At 35.5% G+C, this 24,117-nt stretch overlaps 4 protein-coding genes across 4 annotated transcripts; 2 read left to right on the top strand and 2 right to left on the bottom strand.

Moving 5' to 3' along the window:
* Nucleotides 1-6,011: 6,011 nt before the first annotated feature.
* On the top strand, nucleotides 6,012-6,241 carry ASCRUDRAFT_76585 (uncharacterized protein; the record flags this gene model as incomplete). The annotated part of the gene is made up of 1 exon (XM_020193531.1): nucleotides 6,012-6,241. A coding segment is annotated over one exon (178 nt), but the record flags the coding sequence as incomplete, so codon positions are not given.
* Nucleotides 6,242-8,412: 2,171 nt separating this feature from the next.
* On the bottom strand, nucleotides 8,413-9,726 carry ASCRUDRAFT_155848 (PLP-dependent transferase). The gene has a single exon (XM_020189351.1). It carries the CDS (start codon nucleotides 9,648-9,650, stop codon nucleotides 8,802-8,804), a length of 849 nt encoding a protein of 282 aa, XP_020046368.1. The 5' UTR covers nucleotides 9,651-9,726; the 3' UTR covers nucleotides 8,413-8,801.
* Nucleotides 9,727-10,951: 1,225 nt separating this feature from the next.
* Nucleotides 10,952-14,131, top strand: NEO1 (aminophospholipid-translocating P4-type ATPase NEO1; the record flags this gene model as incomplete). Its single annotated transcript, XM_020190684.1, has 1 exon — nucleotides 10,952-14,131. One exon carries the CDS (start codon nucleotides 10,952-10,954, stop codon nucleotides 14,129-14,131), a length of 3,180 nt encoding a protein of 1,059 aa, XP_020046367.1.
* Nucleotides 14,132-15,913: 1,782 nt separating this feature from the next.
* On the bottom strand, nucleotides 15,914-18,019 carry ASCRUDRAFT_81530 (uncharacterized protein; the record flags this gene model as incomplete). Its single annotated transcript, XM_020194630.1, has 1 exon — nucleotides 15,914-18,019. One exon carries the CDS (start codon nucleotides 18,017-18,019, stop codon nucleotides 15,914-15,916), a length of 2,106 nt encoding a protein of 701 aa, XP_020046366.1.
* Nucleotides 18,020-24,117: the final 6,098 nt, after the last annotated feature.

Here is a 24,117-nt window from a genome sequence, read left to right as displayed (position 1 = left end):
TCGTGATACCGATGATCCCATTAACATAAACCATCCAGCTGAATTTGCAAATTCGCAAGATTCACTGAAAATCAGAACGTTCCACAAATCATTTTAAAGACAGAACCAATCATCCCATTATCAGTACAACAAAGTGATTAATTCTTTGCAATCATTTCGCTTTCAAAGAACGTTGCCGCAGATAGTTAAAATTATCTTTCAAGGAACAAACATCACTGAGCTCTTGCATGATATATGGTTCATCATATCACTTCCGCATCATGAGAGGCAGCTGCCAAACTAGCTAAATGATGTTTCAGATGATTGATCAAAATCAAACATTTTGGAGAACATTCAGTTTCTATTGTTGGCCTTGAATTTGGGCAAATTTACGACCATGGATCAGTATCTCCAGAGACCCACGTCTGAATGCTGGAGCAACATTCTAAAAAGGCGGGTTCTCAATGTCAGGCTACACCAATCGTCATTATGTATGCAAAGTGCGACTTGAATCAGATGCCTCTGCGTTGGATGCTGATGAATCATGACTAAGCAGATCAATTGACTTAACGTCCCTTTTTGGAAAAATTAACGTAGGGTAGGAGATGGCATTCTTCTGTTGAGAAACGTAGTCAATAAGTTATTGCAACATGCAAAATCCATAATACATCTGCTGCAGAAGTGTTAAGATATAATGACTCAAACCCATTATCTGTTCAATACTAAGCTGCTTCATCAGTGGAATTAGTGGGAACCATCGACTCAAAATGTGGTGCAGACATTGGCGATAGAGATTCAGTTGGTTTTCATATGTTCATCATTAGTGAAAGATTCGTTGCTTCACATCCACCAACAAGGCTTGAGTGTCGTTGCTGACTAATGAAGCTGAATACCTTTCACTGATTGATCCAGTGAAAGGTGCTTAGATCCTAATCTAAGTTCTCAAATATACTGCACAAATGATGACAAACCAATTAATTATTGTGATAGCGATTCTGCTATCATCTTCAATAACCAACTGCCAAACACAGAGACTCTAGGCACATTTCAATAATCATGGCCTTATAAATGTGTTGATCAATGTTGATGATACGTTTGCAAAAATTGCTTCCTCAACTAATGTTGCTTTCGTAGTGAACAAAGCGCTAGGCGGTCTGCATTTGATATATCACAATAAATTCCTTCAACAATTTAATTGTGTTAGTCTTGTTTTTGTTGTTTACGTCGTCTTCGATTTATGAAAGTATTATTGAATGATGAACGTATGGTTGGTCATTATTCAGTGATGTGATACAATTTGTTGTTCTGACTGGAGTTCTATTAACTTTCAACCGCTAAAATTTGAGTGTATCACTGGTCATTACAATATTTAACCGATTGTCAATTTGTTACCCTAGAGTAGCTGCGTTTCCATTTGCTTCAAATATTATTCGATTGTCCTATATCACTTTTCCAATTTAGTGATGGATTAATTAGCAGTCGATAATTGTTGTTTGAACGGTAGGTCAAAAACTTGACTGCTCATCAACAGAGAACAGACAGAGTGGGCGGGTAGCAATTATGTCGCACGTAGCCAAAAAGCAATTCATGCCTCATTGCTAGCACCGTTAGAAGTGACGTCGTAATGTTGCCTCAATGGCTCTCATTATCAAAAACCCATTTTTTTCACCACAAGCTGTTTTCGGTTAAAAGGCGATGAGTGGCGTCCGAGCCCCCTCCTCTGCGCCCGAAAGCAGATCCATGCTGCTCATGTTTTAAACCGGCACATGGTAACGGATCGGCCAACGCAAACCGTCGTTTCAAGTTTCAATGAAATTACCTACCACATTGCTGAAGCGAATCGATAACAATACGTCAACATAGAAAAAATTTTAAAAAATGATCAAATAGATAATCCCAGGACATCTTATAAAGAATTTTGTTTGACCACACATCGTTCAACTAGCCCACCCGTGAACAGCACCGAAGAAGCAAATGTGCACTTCCGGGAGGCTCACAAGAGCCCCCCATTCCTCACTAACTAAATCTCATACGATCGAGTCAATGTTGGCAATCATTTAGAAATGGTGCAAGCCACCGATGGCGTTAGCCGAGCGCCTATCAAGTGTAAGTGTCATCCATGGCGCAGTGGACCTGATTTCAATCCGAAAATCGGCCTTCCAAAAAAAACATTGTGTAGTAAAAGAAGTGGGTGACTCGGAACTACTTAAATAGGCGCTGTACTAGAAAGGGTCGTCTAAAACAACGAGTAATGAAGAGAAGAAAGGTCGTTCTTGCAATCTCGTCAAAACCGTTTCCTAGCTAGCTGGGAAGGTCGATGGTCAGCGAGCACTGATTCTCTGATCCACTGCTCCAAAAATGGTCATCAACTTTTATAAACAGCCAATCGCTGAACAAAAATAAAGAGAATTAGAATTGAAGAAGTAACAAATGAAATGCAAAACGAAATGAATCATAATGCGAACATCAACATTCTGTCAAGCGGAAGCAAAACCAGTAATACAAATAGACTGTAGCAGTTGAGAAACTACTTTATCTAGAGTCAGTCAAAGAACTGTATGACGACCCTGAACGATAACCATCGAAGAATCCAACAAACAAATAAAAGAGTGAAAGCAAAGTCACGTAATCAACAAAACAACAATTACTAACAATTGTTTGATCAAACCAGTTTATCGTGATATGTTGTCACTGCAGCGTCTAGCTGCTCCATTCAGACACCGCAATAATTACTTTTAGTATCAACTCTTGAAAACAGAAAAGCAGTATTGGCCCACCGTCTTACAAAATGATACCCCATTGAGATAAACTCAAAGTATGTGCAAATGTGTAACGGATAGGCAAGTTGATAGCCGAGTTGCACTCATAGTAGATAATTGGTTTACCAACAATTGTGCAATATATTTCAAACCCATCCTTTGGATCAGACCGTTCTTCATTCCTTCAATAGGTAAAATGTATTCCGTTTCATCAGTCACCAACGCCACTCATCCCCAGCGCTTGCAACTTAATGTAACGGCATTGTGATTAATGACGAGTATATGACCACCAACAGATTGTCAATTGCCAATCTCTGCAACCCACTCAATGTCAAAGTATCCAACAAACTCAACTAATGATCCACCTATCTATTAAAGAGATAATGCTTTAGAGGTTAAATATTTTAGCAATATCTCACCACATCAATAATGATCCTTCCGTGCTGCACCGAAATATTGACTAAATAAATCAACAGCAAAAAGCAATACTATACTTTAATCTCCTAGCAGCTTAATACAGCAATCCAAGAATGAACAGATATAATGGGTATTCTTTATCATCAGCTCACTGCAAATTTCTTTAAGTGGCATCTTCTACGAGTTAATCATCATTGGTGTAACCTGCAAACAAGTGACATCGGTTGTACGATTGAATCGAAGCATGCTAATGTAGGTCTCCATAGATTCCTGATCTGACCCTCCAGATGTCAGCAATCAGTCCCTGCGTGTCAGTCACCGGTCATCCTCCATGACACGCCCAGTGGATACCCAGTATCTTTAAGAAAAGCTGCCGATCTCCTTTAGGCCGTTCTTTCTAATATAGTACATCTCCTTGATTTATTGACATAAATTCACTATGATAGGTCTTCAGTTGGAATGCGAATGATGGCTGGCACTAATAGGAAAAGCATATGGAAGCTCCACAACTTACCACTTTGGTGTCGGACTGAGCTCTTAAAGCCCTCAGCTTCGGTTGGATGGCTTAGGCCTTTATCATAAAAACTAATACGATTGCTGATCAGGTTGATGCGCAGATCGTTACTGATTCAATCGGTAACACTTTCATTGGGGTGTTTGATTGCATATCAGCACCTGCTGTATTGAAACAGCAGCCGCAAATTCGGTGCCATGGCCGTCCATGATTAGATAACATTGATAGTAGTTATGTTACTATTGATGTTCAGGCAGCTAAAACTATCAGCAGCGCACATGCTTTCTATTAGTGGCAAAATACTGTTTTAGACAGAGAGAACACAATGGATTCTTCGCTGATGTATGTTACAATCTATTTGACTGTTTCATTGCCGAACAAATTGACCCGATTCTCAAAGTTCTTTCGAAATCGGGCACAACGTGCACGGAAAATGATCTTATTTAATTTTCGCCCTGCCATAACTACATTCACTAATGAAAAAGTTTCAGCCAATAATCATGGTGGTGATCGACTTGCTGCAAACAAATATTCCACTGTCTTAGTCGCTGTTGGAAAGCAACCTTTCAAGGCCAGAACTAAACTCAGCGACCTGCTATCGTTGTCAGGGCGAAAAGCATTAATGTAGAGAAAAGCTTGCAACACGGCGGATGCATTCGCTCTTTTGTCTCTTCAGTAAGCACCAACAGTTTAAGAAAAGCATGCTGCGTAGCTATTCAAAGTATCAGGCAGCAGATGCCGAATTTCAAACAATTAAATTTCTTCTTTTGCGCATCCCAAAATAGTTCTGTGAGCAATGTTTAGTCTTGCAACTTAGCTTCTGATCCGGTAAACATTGCTGGTTCTGGACACACTGTTGATGATGTGAACGATTTGGGCACGGAGATGCTTTTGAGTGGCGGATAACACGAGAACCACTTCTCTGCTCCTCGTAGTGCAAATCGACTTTGGATCATACCTGTTACAACTCTAACGATTGGTTGCCATCTAATGATCACTGAGCCCAATTGAATGGTGAACTGCGGACCAACAGAGCAGAGTTTGCGGTGTCCGATACTCCTGTATCCACATCTTCATTCTCGTTAGTCTCTTCAAGATGGCAACATTGTTTAGGTCAACCATGTCAAACTGATTTAAAAAGCATAGTAAAAAATGAGTGGGTTTCCGCTGCTGGTTCTTTGAAATATGAGTTTTGAGGCGATGAGAACAAGACCACAGCTAATAGTAAGTCGTCTACAAGAGAAAGGGCCGCTGCCCCTAATGTTCTTTATCTCGATACTGTTTAGCAATGCAAATAGTTACCGATGAAAGAAGGAGCTATATTCCAACCATTGTCTTTAATTTTTCAAAATATGTGGTTGAAGATCCGATAGTTACAAAGGATTAGCCTTTGCCACCTTTTTGTATAAACTAACTCGCTTAACGCGACCATTAATTAAAACGAGTCATATCGACCGATCTGATATCGACTGCGTTAACTGACTTTTCAAGAAGTTACTCAATCTTAAACATTTCATTTCGATATGTCAGCTCCATTTTTCCCTTTACAATCTTACCACCCAAAGTTAGCAAAATCTAACCTTGACAAAAGCTACTAGAGGCAATAGTATGGCTGATATCCCGCAATATCTGTGAAATAAAACCCTAAAAGTAAACACATTTTGACAAAGCTGGATCCCGCCTAATATGCTGGTCCGTCGGCTTGTCCATATAAACTCCATTATGAAGCGATTTCAAGCGCTACAATTTTCAAAATGCCTGCTTCCGCCGGGTATACAGTGATCCTAAAACATATTTTGGATCCTAAGTAAAATGATTTATGTGTGCACTGGGATATAGGGTGCCAGCAACTTGAGTGAAAAGGCATACATGGCGGACCATGCTGACCTCAGCGGAATTCCTGGCAGTTCGCATTAAGGTTTTGACGAAGCCAACCACTAATACAAACCTTTTCATCTGCTTCTGTTAAGCAATCAACTGGATCACTTGTGAGAAAATTACTTCATCATGCTGCTGCTACGGGCAAGTCTGGCAACAGGTTTCAACGACAGAAGAATGGCAACTGCAATTAGTTGGGGCTATTCAATTAATGGAAAAACCAAAGAGAATGATAAATGGATTTCCAGCAGCTCAAATCTTCATACAGAAAAAGGTCTCCACATCAGCGACTCAACTTCATGGCACACTCCTTCATTCAATAAACATAATGTTGAAGTGGCCGATACAGGCACTGAAGAAGAGATTGATAACAGTTTTCTTGCTGCAGCCAACATAGTGTGTCAAGAACACCTGAGTGACATTAGAGGTGTGACTAAATGGCTTATATATGGTTCCAGTTATACAATGCAACAAAGCTCCACTCCTTCAAGCTTGCTAACGGCTCTAGATGACCATAACACAGATGGACCAGATCTTGCTGACCCTATCTGCAAAAATGTTTGTTGCTCGCAGCCTCAGCTACTGCATCAGAACAAGACATATCCGATAGCTCACTCACTCTCAGCAAGCAAGCACAGTTGACTGATCATTACTGCTGCAGTCAAGTCAGCACCAGCCACTGCTGCTGCTAATGGCAAGCCAACTGCGCGACGGCTTGAGTGGGTTCAAGTTGGTTATTATGCTGAAACATGTAGTACAGCAATGATGGCTCCAAATAGCCAAGCGCCTCCTGCTGCTGCCGCTCAGTGTATAACTTAATGGCATCAAGAAAAAGTTACATCTGCAAATATTCATGCCGAGGAGGACGGTCACGTTGAAAAAAATGAACCTTCTAAATTCGTTATTCGCTAGTATCATCTCAATCATTGGATGTCACAGATATCAAAGAAAAGAATTATTCATTATATCCATAATTATTAGATGAAATTCCTTAATGATGAACAGAAGTTTCGGCTGCTCCACGGCTCCCCGGAACATAAAGTAATGAGTTGCTGCGATTGCAGCCTCACCATATGTTTGACCTAATGAAAAACAAACACACAATTGCTCAATCAGGAAAGCATGTTTCAATTTGGCAGTTCCATATGCAATTTCGTGACTGACAATATAAAAATGGGGCAACCCTCTTCCTAAGCCATCGGAACGAGCTAAGCTCCAAATTAAAGCAACGACTTAAAACTTGTTGAGAAGACATTCAGAAATCAAGTCCAAGAAGCTATTCTGCCCATTCGCTTTTGCGGATCCCGCCAGTAACAAGTATTGATAATATGAGCTGCTTTAAATAATGACTCTAAAATGGATGGTGAACAAGTATTACATGAAAAATCCTGTGTGAGATATATCGTTTCTATTGCACATTAATTAGTGAGTGATAGTATTATCGCTGCTGGGATGCTTCATCAGCTTCTAGATACCCATGTTAAGATGCTAATGCTGTGATAAGACCGCGACATCATGATTGACCTAAGGCAATATTTTCATCAAACCAGACTGCATCAACTGCTGAGGAGGTAGATTGCGATTACAACAACAACTATTGATGCCACGCCAGCGCAATCTTAATTGGTGGCCACACTTTGGTCATCATTCAATAACATCTAGTCTGAAACCACAACAGCCACCGGCCAGCGGTCTGCACTTCACTTGACAATGGCTAGATCCGGTCAGCGGAATTCTTGAATGCACCTCAAACCAATTGGAATATTTGAAGTCTATTGCTATCAACATTGCTGAATCCACCGTCTATTGCGGTAGCAACTCGTTCTATTCTGCCTGATCTTCGAACCAACCGCAACTGTCTAGACATTTGCGAATCAACTTCTGTAGAGCATCATTTGGCTGCTGCGCCTTTCACTTAGTGAAATTTTAAAACTTTCCATAGTACGGAAAGCGCAATCCATAAAGGCCTAGCTGTGCAGTGCTATCATGTCACAATTGCTTGCGTCAATTACTGCAAAGCTGTGTCGAATGGAGCTGTGGCTTGCCTCGTTAGGGATCAATTCGAATCTGATTGTTTGGCTGATATCATAATTGTTGCGCTAAAGGATTGCTTGCTACGATTATGACTGACTGTCATTGTAATATTTGAACACCCGTTCTAAGCTAGATTTATCGCTAGATATATCTTGTTTTATTAATTATTTATGACAGAGATGCAGAACGTTTGGTTTTGAGTTTTTGTCAATAATTGTTTTATATTTGATCGCTCTACATTTAATTCGGGTTATATTTAAAATCAAAATACGTAACTGTTCACTGTACCGTGGTTCACATAAACGACAATTTTCAATCAAGTGCTTAAACGAAATTGGAAGGCAAAATTTTGTACTTGCAAAGCAATGGAACTCCCCATTTCTCATTGCTTGAAGATCTGAAAGGGCTCTCTTGGTGCAACTCACAATGGAGGATGTGACCATAACCAATGTTTCACAGCTGCTGATGATTTATGCTGGATAGCGCTGGTAGAGATTTGAACTCACTTCATTGGTCGTGTCAACGGATATCTGGAGACCATGATTTGCAATCGCATATGGTATCCGCTTGGCCAACGCAAACAGAGGTCTGTAGGCTTTTTAAAATGTTTGACTACATTAACCCAATTTTCTTCGGTCAGGATACTGCGTTAAGGGGGCCGTTGTGAACCTCGCAGATGTCTGCACTCGGTCCCTTGGTTTCTGTCACCGGTCTGCTCCCGCGACGCTTTGTGACCTAACCCACCTCCCTATAAAAGAAGCTGCCGATCTCTTCTTAGTTCTTCTTTCTCATATACTTCATTACATCAATATATTGCCATGGATTCGCTAAAACAGAAATGGCCACAACCATGGAATTTGCATTTACTTTTCATTATTCACAGTTTCAGGCAGAAAAGAATTCAAAACGGACTCCAAAATAGATAAGCCTTTCGAAACGTCGTTGAAGCTATTTCCAAAACCAATTCGAAAAAACCCAGGATAACCAAAAGTATCACCAGGAACAACAAGCACTTTGAAATCAGTCGCCAATGACTATACCAGTTTAAGTGTATCAATTTCCGGATGCAAAACCTGGATGAAACATGTTGTACCAGCACTAGGGGAAACACAACACACTAATTTGGAATTTCGATTCACAAATTGCTCTACAACTTCCAAATTTTTCATTATTAAATTTTTGTTTCTTTTTAAAATAACTGGTGCATTTTCTAAAACATACTAAGCAATTAAATCATCCACCAAAGAAATCGAAATCATATTATAATCCCGTTTAGCTAAGCAGTCAGTAATTAGCTGGGCGCTTTTTGTTATTATCCACCCTAGTCGAATTCCAGCAAATGAAAATACCTTTGAGGTTGAGCTGGTTGATATACCCTTGTTGTAAAGTGTAGCGATTGAACTAGGAGGGGTGTGAAAATCTTGTATTGAATAAAACAAAGGTCTGTAAACCTCATCAGATAAAATATAAATCCCATGTGTTTCGGCAATGTTAATAATTGAATTTAAAACGTCATTATCAAATACTGTACCGGTGGGATTATTTGGATTATTTATAATGATCAATTTGGTATTATCTTTAATGCTGCACTTAATGGCATGAAGAAGTTCTGTCTTAGAGTACCAAGCTTTAGTGGATGAGTTGAATGATAGCCTAATTTCGGACACTTCACCCTTAAATACCTTTGGAAGGGAATTCAACTGTTGGTAGATTGGGTTAAAAACAACTACATGATCATTTGTATCAATTAAGCTGTATAGTGTTAAAAAATTCGCTCCAATTGCCCCATTGGTAATCACAACATCATCTTTTGTGAATTTGTTGTTTGTGATGTCATCATTTTCGTTGTAGAAATCTGCAATAAGAGTCCTTAGCTTTTCTGACCCTCTAATCCATGTGTACTGCATTCTCTTGTCAAGCAATTCATTTGTCTCAAACTTTTTGTTTGAAAGCTGTTCCAACTCATTTAAAGACAACGAATAGCAGCAAGTTTCACCCAAATTATAGTCAATGACACCTTCGTATTTGTCCATGAACTGCTCAAGAGCAAAAGGTTCCTGGAAAACCATCTTCTGTATCGAGGAACTTGACCTGATGACAAAGACTAGTGTTGATAAAAAGGGTGTGAAATATGAGTTGGTTATTCAAAATGTGTATCACGTAATAATTTTTCCACCGCTTGGTCAGGAGATTGGGATATGCGGGACCATGCACTATTTGCGAATGCATACTATTGCGTTTATTATGTGGTAAGCGTTGTATGGCGGTGCTGTCACAAGTGCTCACGCGCCCTGCACCGCCGCACTCCGGAAAAGGAATCAACGCAAAGCCTTCAAAACACTTCCATCTTTTTGACCAACATCTTTTCGCTGGTCAGATATTGATTAGTTGGTGTTTTGTTCTTGTTACTACTTTTAGGGATATTGAGTTTTGTTTTCTTTTAATTATTTTCCATCAGGTTTGCGTCGTACATGTTTCTTTGCCCCTGAGATTTTTTCTAAATTGACCTTCTCCTTTGATACCCCAACTATTCCCAATTATTTCCAATCCACCTGAACAATCACCCAATTAAGCTTCTCGTTTGGTCTTAACTGATCATATATTCCATAGAAGCAGATTGCCATTGCAGCTTTAAAAACTCACATCCCTTTATTCTACTACTTAGCTGGGCTTACTTACCTAAATGAGTATTCCAAACAAAAGCACTTCTGATACAGCCCATTTTTTTCCTTCATCAACCTCCCCTAACTCTTTTTCAAAATCTTCAGTTTCATCCAAACTCAAAAATTCCAACCATATTTCTAAATCCAATCAAAAATCTAAATCTAAAGGAGATTCAAACTCATCTTCGTCAATTTCGAGTTCAGAATTGACTGAAACTCCATCCAATTCTAATATTCTTCGATTGGATTCATCAAATTTAGCGGATATTCAGCCAGATTTCAATCCATTTGAGGACATCAATCTAATCAATTACTCTTATAATAATAACAATACTAGTAACACTAGTACCAATAAAGATTATCATCAGAAATCTTCTAGTTTACTGAATCTAAAAAAAAATTTCTCCTCAATTCCTTTGGATAATATGGATTTCAACACTAATAATAATAATGCCAACTGGAAAAATGAAAACTTTTACTCTCGCTCAACATCTTTTACCCTAAACCGATATTCAAATAATCAACATGATAATCTTTACTTAGATGATGATGGTGATGATAATGATGAAGATGAACGCGGTCATTTCAATCATATTATTGACAATAATAATGATAAAAATAGTAATAATAACAGCAATTACAATGGCACTAATAATAGCGATAATAATATTAACAACACTAATGGTGTTTTAGAATCCTCTATGAATATGGATGATACCACTCCCATTCTCTCCACAAGCCAAGTCTCGAACTTTAATAAAAGTCAAAATCGGAGAAAAGCATTGCGATCGGTTTGGTTGAATTTAAAAACACTCTTCAGGTCCAAAAGTACTATATCTCTACCTTTAGCTTCTTCGCCTTCAAGAGACGATTCTTCCAACAATGTTAGTAACCCAATACCAGATTTATCAGAAAGAACTGTTTATCCTGGCGTTAATAACTCGGGTTTTCCTCTGAATGCAATCTCCAATGCAAAATATTCTCCGCTAACTTTTATTCCAGTGATCTTGTATGATCAATTCAAATTCTTTTTCAACCTATATTTCTTGGTGGTTGCTTTGACCCAAGCTATTCCCATCTTGCGAATTGGCTATCTTTCTTCCTATATTGTTCCACTCGCATTTGTACTTTCTGTAACAATGTTCAAAGAAGCTGTTGATGATATTCAAAGAAGACGGAGAGATTCTGAATCCAATAGCGAATTATACCAAGTTTTAACCACAGATCCTAATAATCAGATAATCAACGTCCAGAGTAAAAACTTGAAAATAGGGGATCTAGTCCAGATACATAAAGGCAAAAGAATCCCTGCAGATATGATTCTTCTTCAATCTTCTGAATCAACTGGGGAATCTTTCATCAAAACAGATCAGCTAGATGGTGAAACCGATTGGAAATTACGAATTGCAACTCCTCTCACACAAACTTTGTCTTATGAGCAACTAAGTACTATCAGCATCACTGCTAGTCCTCCAGCCAAATTTATTCATTCCTTTTTGGGAAACTTGGTCTATAATAATCAAACCATTCCCTTGAACATTGATAACACCCTTTGGGCAAACACTGTCTTGGCTTCAGGAAGTGCTGTTGGCTGTGTAGTCTACACTGGTTCTCATACCAGACAGTCCATGAATACAACCAAATCAACCGGTAAAATATGCTTGCTTGAATTGGAAATCAACTCCTTGTCAAAGATCTTGTGTTTTTCGGTTTTCATTCTTTCCGTTCTTCTCGTTTGCTTCAAACAAAATAAACAAGGCTGGTATATTGACATCATGAAATATCTCATTCTTTTTTCTACTATCATTCCCGTTTCATTAAGAGTTAATTTAGATTTGGGAAAATCGGTTTATGCTCACCAAATCGAAAACGATAAAGCAATACCGGATACTATTGTCAGAACAAGCACCATTCCCGAGGATTTGGGTCGAATTGAATATTTACTATCCGATAAAACTGGTACATTGACTCAAAATGATATGGAACTCAAAAAGCTTCATTTAGGAACCGTGTCCTATGCTGGTGATTCAATGGATATTGTCAGTGACTACATTTCTACTATGAGGTTTGAAAACTCATCCAATCATTTGGTGAATGAGGCCCCAAAAACAAGAAGAGATTTGTCTCAAAGAGTTAGAGATTTAATTACTACCCTAGCCATATGTCACAACGTCACTCCAACAATTGAGGATGGGATCTTGAACTACCAAGCTGCATCTCCTGATGAAATTGCTATCGTAAAATATACAGAATCGGTTGGGTTGTCATTGTACAAAAGAGACAGAAACTCTGTCACATTGGTTCATCATGTCTCCTCCAATTCTTTGCATTTCGACATATTACAAGTATTTCCATTTAATTCTGACACAAAAAGGATGGGTATTATTGTGAAGGATAAACAAAAGCAAGAATACTGGTTTTTAGAGAAAGGTGCCGATACGGTCATGAGTAAAATTGTTCAACATAATGACTGGTTGGATGAAGAAACTGGAAATATGGCTAGAGAAGGGCTTAGAACTTTAGTCATTGGAAGAAAGAAACTAAGCACTGATTTGTATCATACTTTCAAAAAACAATATGAAGAAGCATCTTTGTCTATGTACAACCGTGATTTGGAAATGGCAAGTGTTACTAGCAAATATCTCGAACACGATTTAGATTTGTTGGGTTTAACTGGAGTTGAGGATAAATTGCAAAAGGATGTGAAATCTTCAATTGAGCTATTAAGAAACGCAGGAGTGAAAATATGGATGTTAACTGGTGATAAAGTTGAAACCGCAAGATGCGTTTCTGTCAGTGCAAAGTTGATTTCTAGAGGTCAATATGTTCATGTTGTCACGAAATTAAACGAAAATCAGCATAACGTGTTGGACTCTATAGAATATTTAAAAACCAATAATGATGCTTGCTTGCTAATTGATGGGGAGTCTCTTGGTGTTTTCATGAAATATTATAAACAGGAATTTTTTGACATTGTGGTGAAATTGCCGGTTGTTGTGGCATGTCGATGTACTCCCCAGCAAAAGGCCGATGTTGCATTGATGATTCGAGAAATTACAAAGAAAAGAGTCTGCTGTATCGGTGATGGTGGTAATGATGTATCAATGATTCAGTGTGCCGATGTTGGAGTCGGAATTGTTGGGAAAGAAGGAAAACAGGCCTCTTTGGCCGCTGACTTTTCTATAACTCAGTTTTGTCATTTATCCAAACTATTATTATGGCATGGAAGAAACTCTTACAAAAGATCAGCAAAACTAGCCCAGTTTGTAATCCATAGGGGGTTGATCATTTCTGTTTGTCAGGCTGTTTACTCGGTTTCCTCATTATTTGAGCCGTTGGCTTTGTATCAAGGCTGGTTGATGGTTGGTTATGCTACTCTATATACAATGGCTCCTGTTTTTTCTATGGTGTTGGATTGTGATGTAAATGAAAGTTTGGCCAATATGTATCCTGAGTTGTACAAAGAGTTGACTGTTGGCAGATCTCTTTCTTATAAATCCTTTTTTGTTTGGTGCATACTATCGTTTTACCAGGGATGTGTTATACAGCTATTATCACAACAACTAACATCAATTGATCCTGTTTACTTTTCAACTATGGTTGCACTTAGCTTCACAGCCTTAATTTTTAATGAGTTGATAATGGTGGCAATCGAAATATATACATGGACCAAAATCATGATTGGTGCCGAAATCTTAACGGCATTAATATTTATCATTTCAATCCCATTTTTAGGTGACTATTTTGACTTGCAGTACGTTAGCTCATTCAAATTCCTCTGGCAAACCATACTTATTTTGGCTGTCTCTATTTTGCCGATATGGGGCTCTAAAGCATTGAACAGAAAACTCAGACCACCAAACTATGCAAAAGTTCAACAAGTCTAGGTTTTACTCTTGACTGAGTTAGTTGATTGGTGTTGTGTTAACAGTTGCTTTTTGAGTATACACATTTATTGTTTTGGGAAGCTTATATTTTACGGATCCTACTTTATATAATTAATGAATATCAGTTGGTTCACTTGAAAGTTCACACTACTGGATTTTATTTTTGAGCTAAGTAGAATTATGGTTCTTCATTTAGAGCAACATCGTCTTTGTGCAATTGAATCTAAAATGGTTTGCAAATTAGTTATTTCGCTAAAACAAAGACGTCTGAACAGTAAACAGTTCCATGTAGTTATTTATACTGCCCACTATGATGTGTCAAAGAATTTATTTGCTTCAGTCAAGTTGTGAAAACTTAGGAATGAGGTTTGCAGTTCTTTCAACTCTATCACTGTTCTAATGGAGGGTACTACGCTAAAAACAATATGTTTTGGTTTAGAAGCAATTGTACTTGGAAAGACTGAAGCTAATTCTCAGAGATCTAATTACAGCAGACTGGGCGATAAGTTATTCATTATTTGAGTTTCAAGGGTTGTTTAGGGTTGTTACGTTTTACAAAACTTTGTGGAGGAAATAATATGTCAATCAAAAAAGAAAAGTGAAGCTAATTAATTAAAACAAGTTTATGAAACAAAAATATCAAAGGATAAATAAAAGTAAATTTTCTAATCCAAAAATGATTATCAATGAATCATCACTATAGAAAATAAAATAATATGAAAGAACATAAAAAGAAAACAAAAAAAGAACAAAAACAAACAAAATTAGCTATATTTCCTAACAGAAAAATAATGCTATTTCAAAGCAACAACTAACAAAGCTGGGTGGTTGATAAAAATAATCTCGATGGAATTCAAGCTAATTGAATCAAAAACCTTTTTATTGAGGAAATGATCATCAACAATTTCAAATATTAAAGTCTGTTAAGCAGATCCAACCAGATCTTTCATTAGTGATAGTATATCCAAGGCTTTGTAATTTTAAAACCTCTCTGGTAGAATGTTCTTTTTAATATGAAAGGAAAACAAATAGAATTGAGTGAAAAAAGCAACAAAAAAACATAATAACCAGTTTTGAGAAGCAGAAAGAAAATGTGACTGTATATTATAGTGAAATGAAATGAACAACAATAAAGATAAGATTTTATAACAATGGAGCCGTGTATTTATTTGATTTTGGGTTATTTCGAATTTGAAGTGTTTGGTTATGAATTCATTAATGATTTCTGGTTTACTTTCATTTCTTTGACAGCTCTTGAATAAAAAATATGATAATGAATTTGATAAAAACAATAAAATCTGTTGGTGAATTATTTCAAAGTTAGATGAAAAGCGAATGGATTAATTTAAAAACAATAAAACAAATCAAAAGACCAAACGATGAAATAAATCAAAAGTGTGGTTAAAAGATATAAAAACCTGATGAATTAAATGCTAATTTTTTTTTTTGAAGTTATTAAATAAAACCAAAATATAAAGAAAACTTAATTTAATGGAACGAAATCTTCTTTGGAATCATTCCAGAATAAAAATAACAAATGAAAATACAAAAAATAAGTTAAGCAGAACAAAATTGAATCATTGTGTTTTGAAACGTTTTGACTTGAGAAGTTGTAAAATTATAATACAGATGCAAAATTGATGTAAACAAAAAAAAACAGTACTTTTATTATTGCAATACATTCAAATGATGCAGTTGAATTAAAACAAATAGGAATGTAGAAAGATCCCCATTAATTTGAAAATCTAAAATATTGAGTAAACAGATGAATCCAAAGTAAAATCACTGCTCAGTAGTATGGTTTCTCATGTTGATATTATTGCTCATAATGTTGCTGTTGCTGTTGATGTTATGAGGGTGACTGTGAGTGTGAGTAAGATTATGACTATGGGTATTGCTATTGTTCAAATTATTAATACTGCTAATACTGTGAATTCCATTGATACTGGGAAGACTAATCAGGTTCCTATTGTTATTGGCATTGCCACCAACGTTGTTGCTGGTGTTGTTTGTATTAGCATTAACGTTGTTATTGTTATTATTACTGTTATTATTATTTTTATTGTGATTATTGTTAGCATTATTGCTACTGTTAGTAACAGCGCTGCTATTAGTATTGGGGCTAATATTAGAATTACTGTTATTGTTAGCATTGCTAGTTGAAATGTTGCTGAGATTATTACCCCCACTAACATGACTAGTCGAAGTATTCACCTTATTTTTTGATTGAGAGTTTTCTTGTTGAGAGACGTAAAACTCCATAAACTGTTTAAAATACTGTGCTCTTTCCTCAAAACTTAAGTCATTGTTTAGCAACAACTCATTAATAACAGTGAAATCTTTTTTCAGTGAATAATTTCTCGAAAACATTATTTCATATTCCATTGAAATAAGATTTAATTGATGTAGTTGATAAATGACAGATGTGATCTTTTTGTACTTGTCTAATTTAATTTTTAAAAGGTTTTCAATCAATTTTCTTTCAAGTGTTTCCTTTACAGAAATCTGTTGTGGAGTCAATAAACTGGAATTTGTTGTTAATAGCTCAAGGTTTGAAATTGTGGATCCTTCTAATAGTGACAGAGACGAATGAAAACTTGGGGAATGTTCTGGCTTCACAATCCTGTTGGTAGATATCAAAGATGATGAACGACTTTTACTGCCCAACGTGGGAATGCTTGAAGATCCTAGATTGGATGACTCTGTTGCTGAAACCAAAGGAGTATATTGAGATGAAGTTGGCAATAACTGCATGATGTTAGTTCCACCATGCGAAGATTCTGGATTTGGAATTGTAGTTAAAGGGCGTAATGGGGAAGCATTTACTTGGTTGCTTGGAGATATCGATTGAATCGAATTTACTTGATTGTTAGGTTGGATTGAATTCATTGGATTGTGAATTATAGGGTTATTCATCGAATTGTGAAAAGTTTGATACTGAAATTGGTTAGTCAAATCACTGCTGATATCACTTGATATGGGCTGGCCTATTTGATTTACCATCTGACTTGATAATTGATATTGAGAAGCAGCAAGTTGATTTTCAAACTGGTTGCTAATTTGATTGCTCAACAGAGAATTCATTTGTGGGCTTAATTGAGAAGAAAGCTGGTTGTTCATTTGGTTAACTAGTTGAGAATTAAACTGATTGCTTGACAATCGAGATTGAATTTGATTAGACATGCCTCCACCAAATTGGTCTGGCATTATATTTGTTGAAGAAAGTTGGGGTTGGTGTTGTTGTTGGTGATGATGCTGCTGCTGTTGCTGCTGAAGAAATGTTTTGAGCTGGTGAGACTTTGAGTAAACTCTTGAGTTGTTATAACCAGATCTAATTAAATCTGGAATGGTCAAGTTTAAATTTTTAAAATCAATTTTACTCAAGTCATTTGTATCATCAAAACGAAAGAGATATTTATCGAACCAGGCAAGGTAAAAACAAAAATTGCTCATGAACATGAATTTCATTATGCTCAATTTCTTTTTATTTCTTTCAAACAACTCTTTATTTGCACCTTGGTTTGCAAAAAAGTTTTCCAATGTGTCGCTGTTGTTATCGATGACAAAACAGTTTTGAGTTTCTGACCAAACTATGCCAACGCCATGAAGTTTGATGTCTCTCCAAACCTGGTGGTCTTTGACCAAAACCTCTCTAAAATGAGCGAGTAATTTGCTTTTGTCAAACTTTTGTGTTTTGTCCGGAAACATTTCTGATAGTTGTTTTATAATTGTGGCCCAAGATTGCCTGGAAAAATCTCCAGTTTTGATATATGTTTCATCCACCTGTTCAATGGCAAATTTAACAAGAGCAGCATCCATCTCAATGCTCCATCGAGAAAAATTTAAAGCAGACTTGGGGGAGTTTCGCTGAGTTGGTTGGGAATGCATTATAGATAATATCATGAAAAAATTTGTTAACTTATAAGTAACGATGAGATAGGGGAATTCAGGAGAATTTGAGTTTGCTTAAAATTTAGCAGTGTGGATCTTGAAATTTTTTGAGATCTTATCTTATTGATTATTTAAATCTTTTTTTTGGGAGGAGTAGTTTTTATTAATAGAATTTATAGGATTTTAATTTTTTTTTGTGCTTTTTGGTTCAGGATTGTAATAAAGATTATGAGAGATTTAGTGCTAAGAAAAATGTGATAAAATGTAAAGAAAAAAACAGAAAAAAAAACAAAGTAATATGAAAATACAAAATAGTAAAGCTAATAAAAAAAATCTGAACTTTTTAGGTGATAGGTAAAATGTATAATGTTAGGATTTGAATTAATGATAAACTTTGATATTGGGTCGTAAATAAAAGGCTATTAAGGACTAATTCATTTTATGAATGAGTGAATGAGGGAAAGTGAGATTTAAGAGCTTTATTCTAAATTGATAAGACCTTGGGTAGCAGTGAATAAATATATCGAAATATGACTAGACTCAATGGAATTTTTCTAGTTTAATTGTAATAAAAGTGATAAAGGTTGTTAAAAGTTGTTAAAGAGTATTGATATCGTTGAAATTATTGAAATTTAAAATGAGATTGAAAAGAAATTCAAGAAAAGTAAAACCTAAATTAGAACTTCTATTGTATTTATTCAAATCTTATATTGTTGTAGTAATTTTAAATTGTATTCTGTTTTATGTTTCCTGTCTTCTTCAAAGGATAAATTGTTGCGATATCTATATATATCTGAACTTTCAGGTTTTTGAAAGTGGAAGAGAAGATCCCAAATGCTAGTTTATATTTGAAAGAAGAGAGAAGTAAGACCTTTAAAGAGCTGTTGAAGAAAACTAAGTGTCAAAACAAAGATAGAGAGAAATTTCTTTTATAATTTTAAAATAAAAATGAAGAAATTAAGAGCAAAATAAAAATAAGTTATGATCAAATTGAAAGTGAGTAAAAAATAAATTTATCAGGAATTAATAGGAAAACAGGTGAAAAAAAATCGAGATGGAATTTGTATTAATAAATAGAAAAGTAGAATAGAACAAATAGACAAATAGACAAATAGGTAAATAAATAAACAAATAAATAAATAAATTAATAAATAAATAAATAAATAGAGAAATAAATAGAAAAGTAGATAAATGATTTAGAAAGTAAATTAAATTCAAATTCAAATTCAAAAAATTATGTAAGACTTAAAAAGTAGGAATTGATTGTGGTTTTTATTTGAAATTTCCAGGTAGCTGATTCAAATAAAAATTAAAAGTTTAAAAAGGTTGATAATAGATTCAATATTATATATGAAGTTAATTAAAATAAATTTGTTCAATAACATGTATTAATATTCTAATATTTTCAGATATCTTTAGGTAAATTTTTTTTTCTTTCTCTTTTTTTTAGAAACCTAAATTGAAAAGAAAATGAAGAAGGAAAGCAGAAATAAAATAATAAAAGGCTCAATGTTAATGATAATTTTATTGGGTTTTTGTCATTTGTGCAAGATTAGCTTGGGAAGGTTCAAGTTGGTTCGTTCAACTTGAACAACTTCATGTCTCATACTTTTAGTTTGATCAACAGTGTATAAAAGTTACATAAATAGGAAATTCAAGTTGGAATTTTTGAATAGTGAAATAACAAAAATAAGTTCAGGTTAAACTTCTGAATAATCTGAAAAGCCAAAAAGGATAAAAAAGACAAAAAATCTAAAAAGATTCTAAAAAGACTAGAACGAAAGAATTGTCTGGGAAGAATAAAACCCATAGGTATATGATAGAACATGTAAATGAATATACATTTGGTATCAGAATTAAAGTGGTTTTACAATACAATATGTGATGATAGAGATGGAGGCACAAGTAGTCGTGGTGTTGGTTTGAACAGATAAGTTCTTGGGTAGGTAATTTGGTGTTGTTATATTCTGGTGTTTACTAGCTGAGTTATTGTGGAGGTTTTCCAATAAAATGCAATTTTATTGGTGAAACTTTAAGTCTTTTAGACAATTATTATTTAAGATTTAATTAATTTGGTATTTTTATGTGATGTTTTTTGATTTTTATGATTTTTTTGATATTTTTTGATTTTTTTCGTTTATTTTTATTTCCCTTGATTCTCTTTGATATTTTTTTTACTCTGGTTCATTAATTGAACAGCCTAGAATAAAACTTATTTAAGCAAATGAGAAATCTAAATTGCAGTAAGCAAATGGGAAAGAAGCCAAATAATTTGAAAGTAAAACTAAAACTAAAACTAAAACTAAAGTGTAGCATAAAAGCAGCAAAGCGAAATGAAGTTTTTGTAATAAGTGTAAATTCATGATTGTAAATTCATGATTGTAAATTCATGATTGCAATAAATATTTTTGGCCTGCATTTGCAAATTATTTCAATCAAGATTTTATATCATCACAAATGATATAAAATTGTATTTGATTGTTAAGTTAGTTTACCAGAAAAATTGATAATTGACAGAACCAAAGACAGTTAATTGACTGGGCAAGTTTAGTCAGATTATTGCAACGATGTTCTGAAAATCTGCTGGCTGTTGTTCAAATGATAATAACAAGACTTGGAGCAATGGCGATGGTATTAACGATTGTTCTGATGGAGGTGACTAATAAGTAGTCAAGTATAATCGGAAACAAAAAAGTCTGATGGTATTCGGAGTTGTCTCGATTCCAATCTGAATAGACGATAAAGTGGAAGAGAATTGAAATAAAAGTGAAATAAAGTGAAATAAAATTGAATGTTAACTGAATTTAGTCAGATTTAGCCAAATTTAAATTGGCAAAGTGTACCAAATTCTAGCACTGCACAGTGAGAATTCAATGGAGATTCTCTGACAAAATTCCAACACAGTGAGGCAACCTCAAAATCAGCAGCGTTACTACATGGGCTCTATCGAACTGTCTATCAAGAATCAAATTAAGGCCGTAGCGTTGACTCTCCTAGTCAGATTCGCTGACTGGACACAAACAATCTGCTCTTTACGTCCTGTGAAAATTGGGACATAATGTTTCACCGAACATCGCCCAGATAAGAAAACTGGCCCTGGACAACAAGCAAACGAGCAGATGAATCAGTGGCCCACCTGTGCTCAAATGAAACAAACCACCAGGAGCAGATTCCCAGACTTGCTTGCAACGTCACACAGAGCAATCTTTGCTGGGCTTCCAGCTGGAGGAAAGAGCTAGCCCAGCTCGACTGGTCAAATCGCAGTACCAGAAAGAGACCAACCACAGCCAGACCCACATTGCCATTAGTTGCAATGCCACGCAGCTCACCAGCGAGCAATCACTGCGCGTTTCTCCTGGCATCTTCCAGCCTGGTGACCACTGTCCAGCAGAGCCATTTCGCAGCGACTGTTCTCTGAAAAGTTGTCTCGAAAACCCACATCTTTGCTGCGTTTCCAGGGGCTTCTTCCACAGCTCTCTTATCGGGACCGCATGCATTCCGCACCCTGAATCCGTGCTTCCGCGCCTGTCCGCTCTTTCCTTCAGGGCCCTTCTTTCGGGCTCGTCTTTACGTCCGCGCTGTGCGTTGATCTGGGTCTGGTTGGCATTTGTATTGTTCGCTTTTCTGTTCTTTTTCCTGCTGAGACAGACTTCTAGTCTTTTCTTGCATTGGTGATTGGTGCACAATCTGCCTGGAAATACAAAAACAATATCCACCATATCCACCATACCTGATGTCTTTTTTGCTTCATCTCCACTGTTATGTTGGTAGACTGCGTTGCAACCCAAGCTGCTCGTCAATCTTGCCATTCCATGTTGTTTTATCCTCCATTCTACATTTCTCTCACTAAATATAACTTTATTATCTTTTTGCAACTTCTCTGGCCTTCTGCTTTCTTGATTCTTTTTACTTTATCAATGAAACAACTCTTACTTTTAATGATCATTAATTCTGTAATGTTCACTGAGAACTTTTAGAATCCTTCAGTTTAACAACTTGTAATTTTATTTATTTCAATCTAATTGAATCTAAAGCACTTTGGTGTCAAACTTTTATTTTCCAATTTTTCAAACAATCAAAATCTTATGTGTTTTCATATGATATCATCATCTTGTTGCATTACATTATTATTGTATTTTCCCTTTAACAAATTCAAATGTCATTTATCGTGCTTCCCAAAAATTACAACATCTTACGATCAATCAACAATAATTCTCAGGATTTTCATGATTTTCATGTTTCTCAAGTTTGTTATCATTGCTAATTTTTGTTTCTATTTCAATAGCGATTTCAACTTATCATTTCATCTTATTCTCAACTTACTCTTTCTTTCTATTTTAATAATGTTTTTTCTTTTCGGTTTGATTATCTATGTCACCGTTTTTCAAAGTTTATCCTGTACAGTATATACGTATCAAACACACACAAATTCTAATAAAACACTTCCTTCTCATACTTCTATTATTATTATTATCACCGCTAGTAATACCAATTGTACTGTTATTATTATTTACCAATTTTGACTTGAAAAACTGACCACATTCAATTCAACGCTTCATCAATCTACTATCACTCTCAATTCCACTCTTTCCTGTTTCTATTATTATCCATCATAACTACAACCATTCCTAATATTTGTTTTGTGGTTTCTGTTAGTTTTATCACTTTGCTTTTTCCAATTATTTAAATATCTACAAGCATAAAGTATCTCAAGAAACAGAGGCTATTAACCACCATTTATCTTCCATATTATCGAAACGTTTATTAATCAACTGTTACTGACTGTAATTTCAATTCAATTCAATTGCAATAAATAAACTATAAATATTATTATTAAATTCTGTTACCAAATTCATAAATCTAATTCACCATCTCAAGCATTTTTCATCTGAACAATTTAATCCCATTTTTTTCATTACATCATACGGTATTGTATCACTGTCAACTATCCCATATAAACTTGTCTAATATCTCACCAATTCCATTGGTTAATATCTTTCATTTGATTCCTGTTGATCTGACATTGAATTTTCTAAATATTCAAACATTTATTTTCTAAAATCGAATCCAGTTTATGTCCGTCTATATATTTACACAAATGTTAATCGCATCACAAGTTCAGCTTCCTTCAACTTCAACTTCAAATCAAAAAAAAAAATTATTATATTAAATTTAATTTACTGCATCACCATTTCTTTTTTAATAAAAACAACTAATCAAAAATAACTTGAATTGTTATTCTCATATCTTTGACTTTCTGGGTTTCTTAAAACTTCTGGTCTCATAAGTTAAATTGTTCTTAATATCAATCAAAATCCATCTACTACACATCCTCCTGAAAAGATTAACCTCGAAAAACTAACATTAACAGCGTTTCGTTTTATGAAAATCAAGAAACAAAACAATCTGCCTGAAATTTACTTGTTTCCATTCAAAATCATTTAGTTGTATCTAAAATCATTTGATCTTTCGTATCAATCTGCTATTCAATAGCTTGAACATGTACCACTAGCACAATTTTTAAGAAATAATCCAGTAATCGTATCAAAATTTGCAAAAAGAACCCAATTAGGCCAGCTGCGATTAATCTTAATGGCTCTGTCTTCCTCTTAAGGAGAATGAAAGTTATACCATCCGGATAATAAAAAACCGCATCACTACTCACAAATGGAATTTAAACTTTCTAGAGGCATAACTTTTAAAATAGCAACCGTTGAAAATTGAACACCAAAACCGCGCCTTACCAGGAATTTGAATCATTCGCATTTCCCACTTCAAAACAAAGATACAAAATACTAACAACTCCAAATGTGCGGTTTCGCTCTGCCGGTTTTGACTAAGCACCGCTTCTCTGTACAGAAGCTCCGCGCACTCTCAGCCACGACTGCTTACCTAACCCACACCGTGTTCACGTCCCTATTTACGTTCCTGTTTTATGTGTATTTGTGTGACCGAATGTTTTGATTCAAGGTGAGCACATCTCAGGATCCAGTCGAGATCATCTCAACAAAACACCAGCTTTCTGTTTTAAGTCAAAATATATAAAGACAATTCGGTCAGTTATGAATCATCTGCTATGCTAGCTCAACTCTGAT

The sequence above is a fragment of the Ascoidea rubescens genome, assembly GCF_001661345.1.
Source record: "Ascoidea rubescens DSM 1968 unplaced genomic scaffold ASCRUscaffold_9, whole genome shotgun sequence".
Taxonomy (NCBI): Eukaryota; Fungi; Ascomycota; class Saccharomycetes; order Ascoideales; family Ascoideaceae; genus Ascoidea; species Ascoidea rubescens.
The sequence above is the reverse complement of the archived record's forward strand: the minus strand, read 5'-3'. Positions and strand labels throughout refer to the sequence as shown.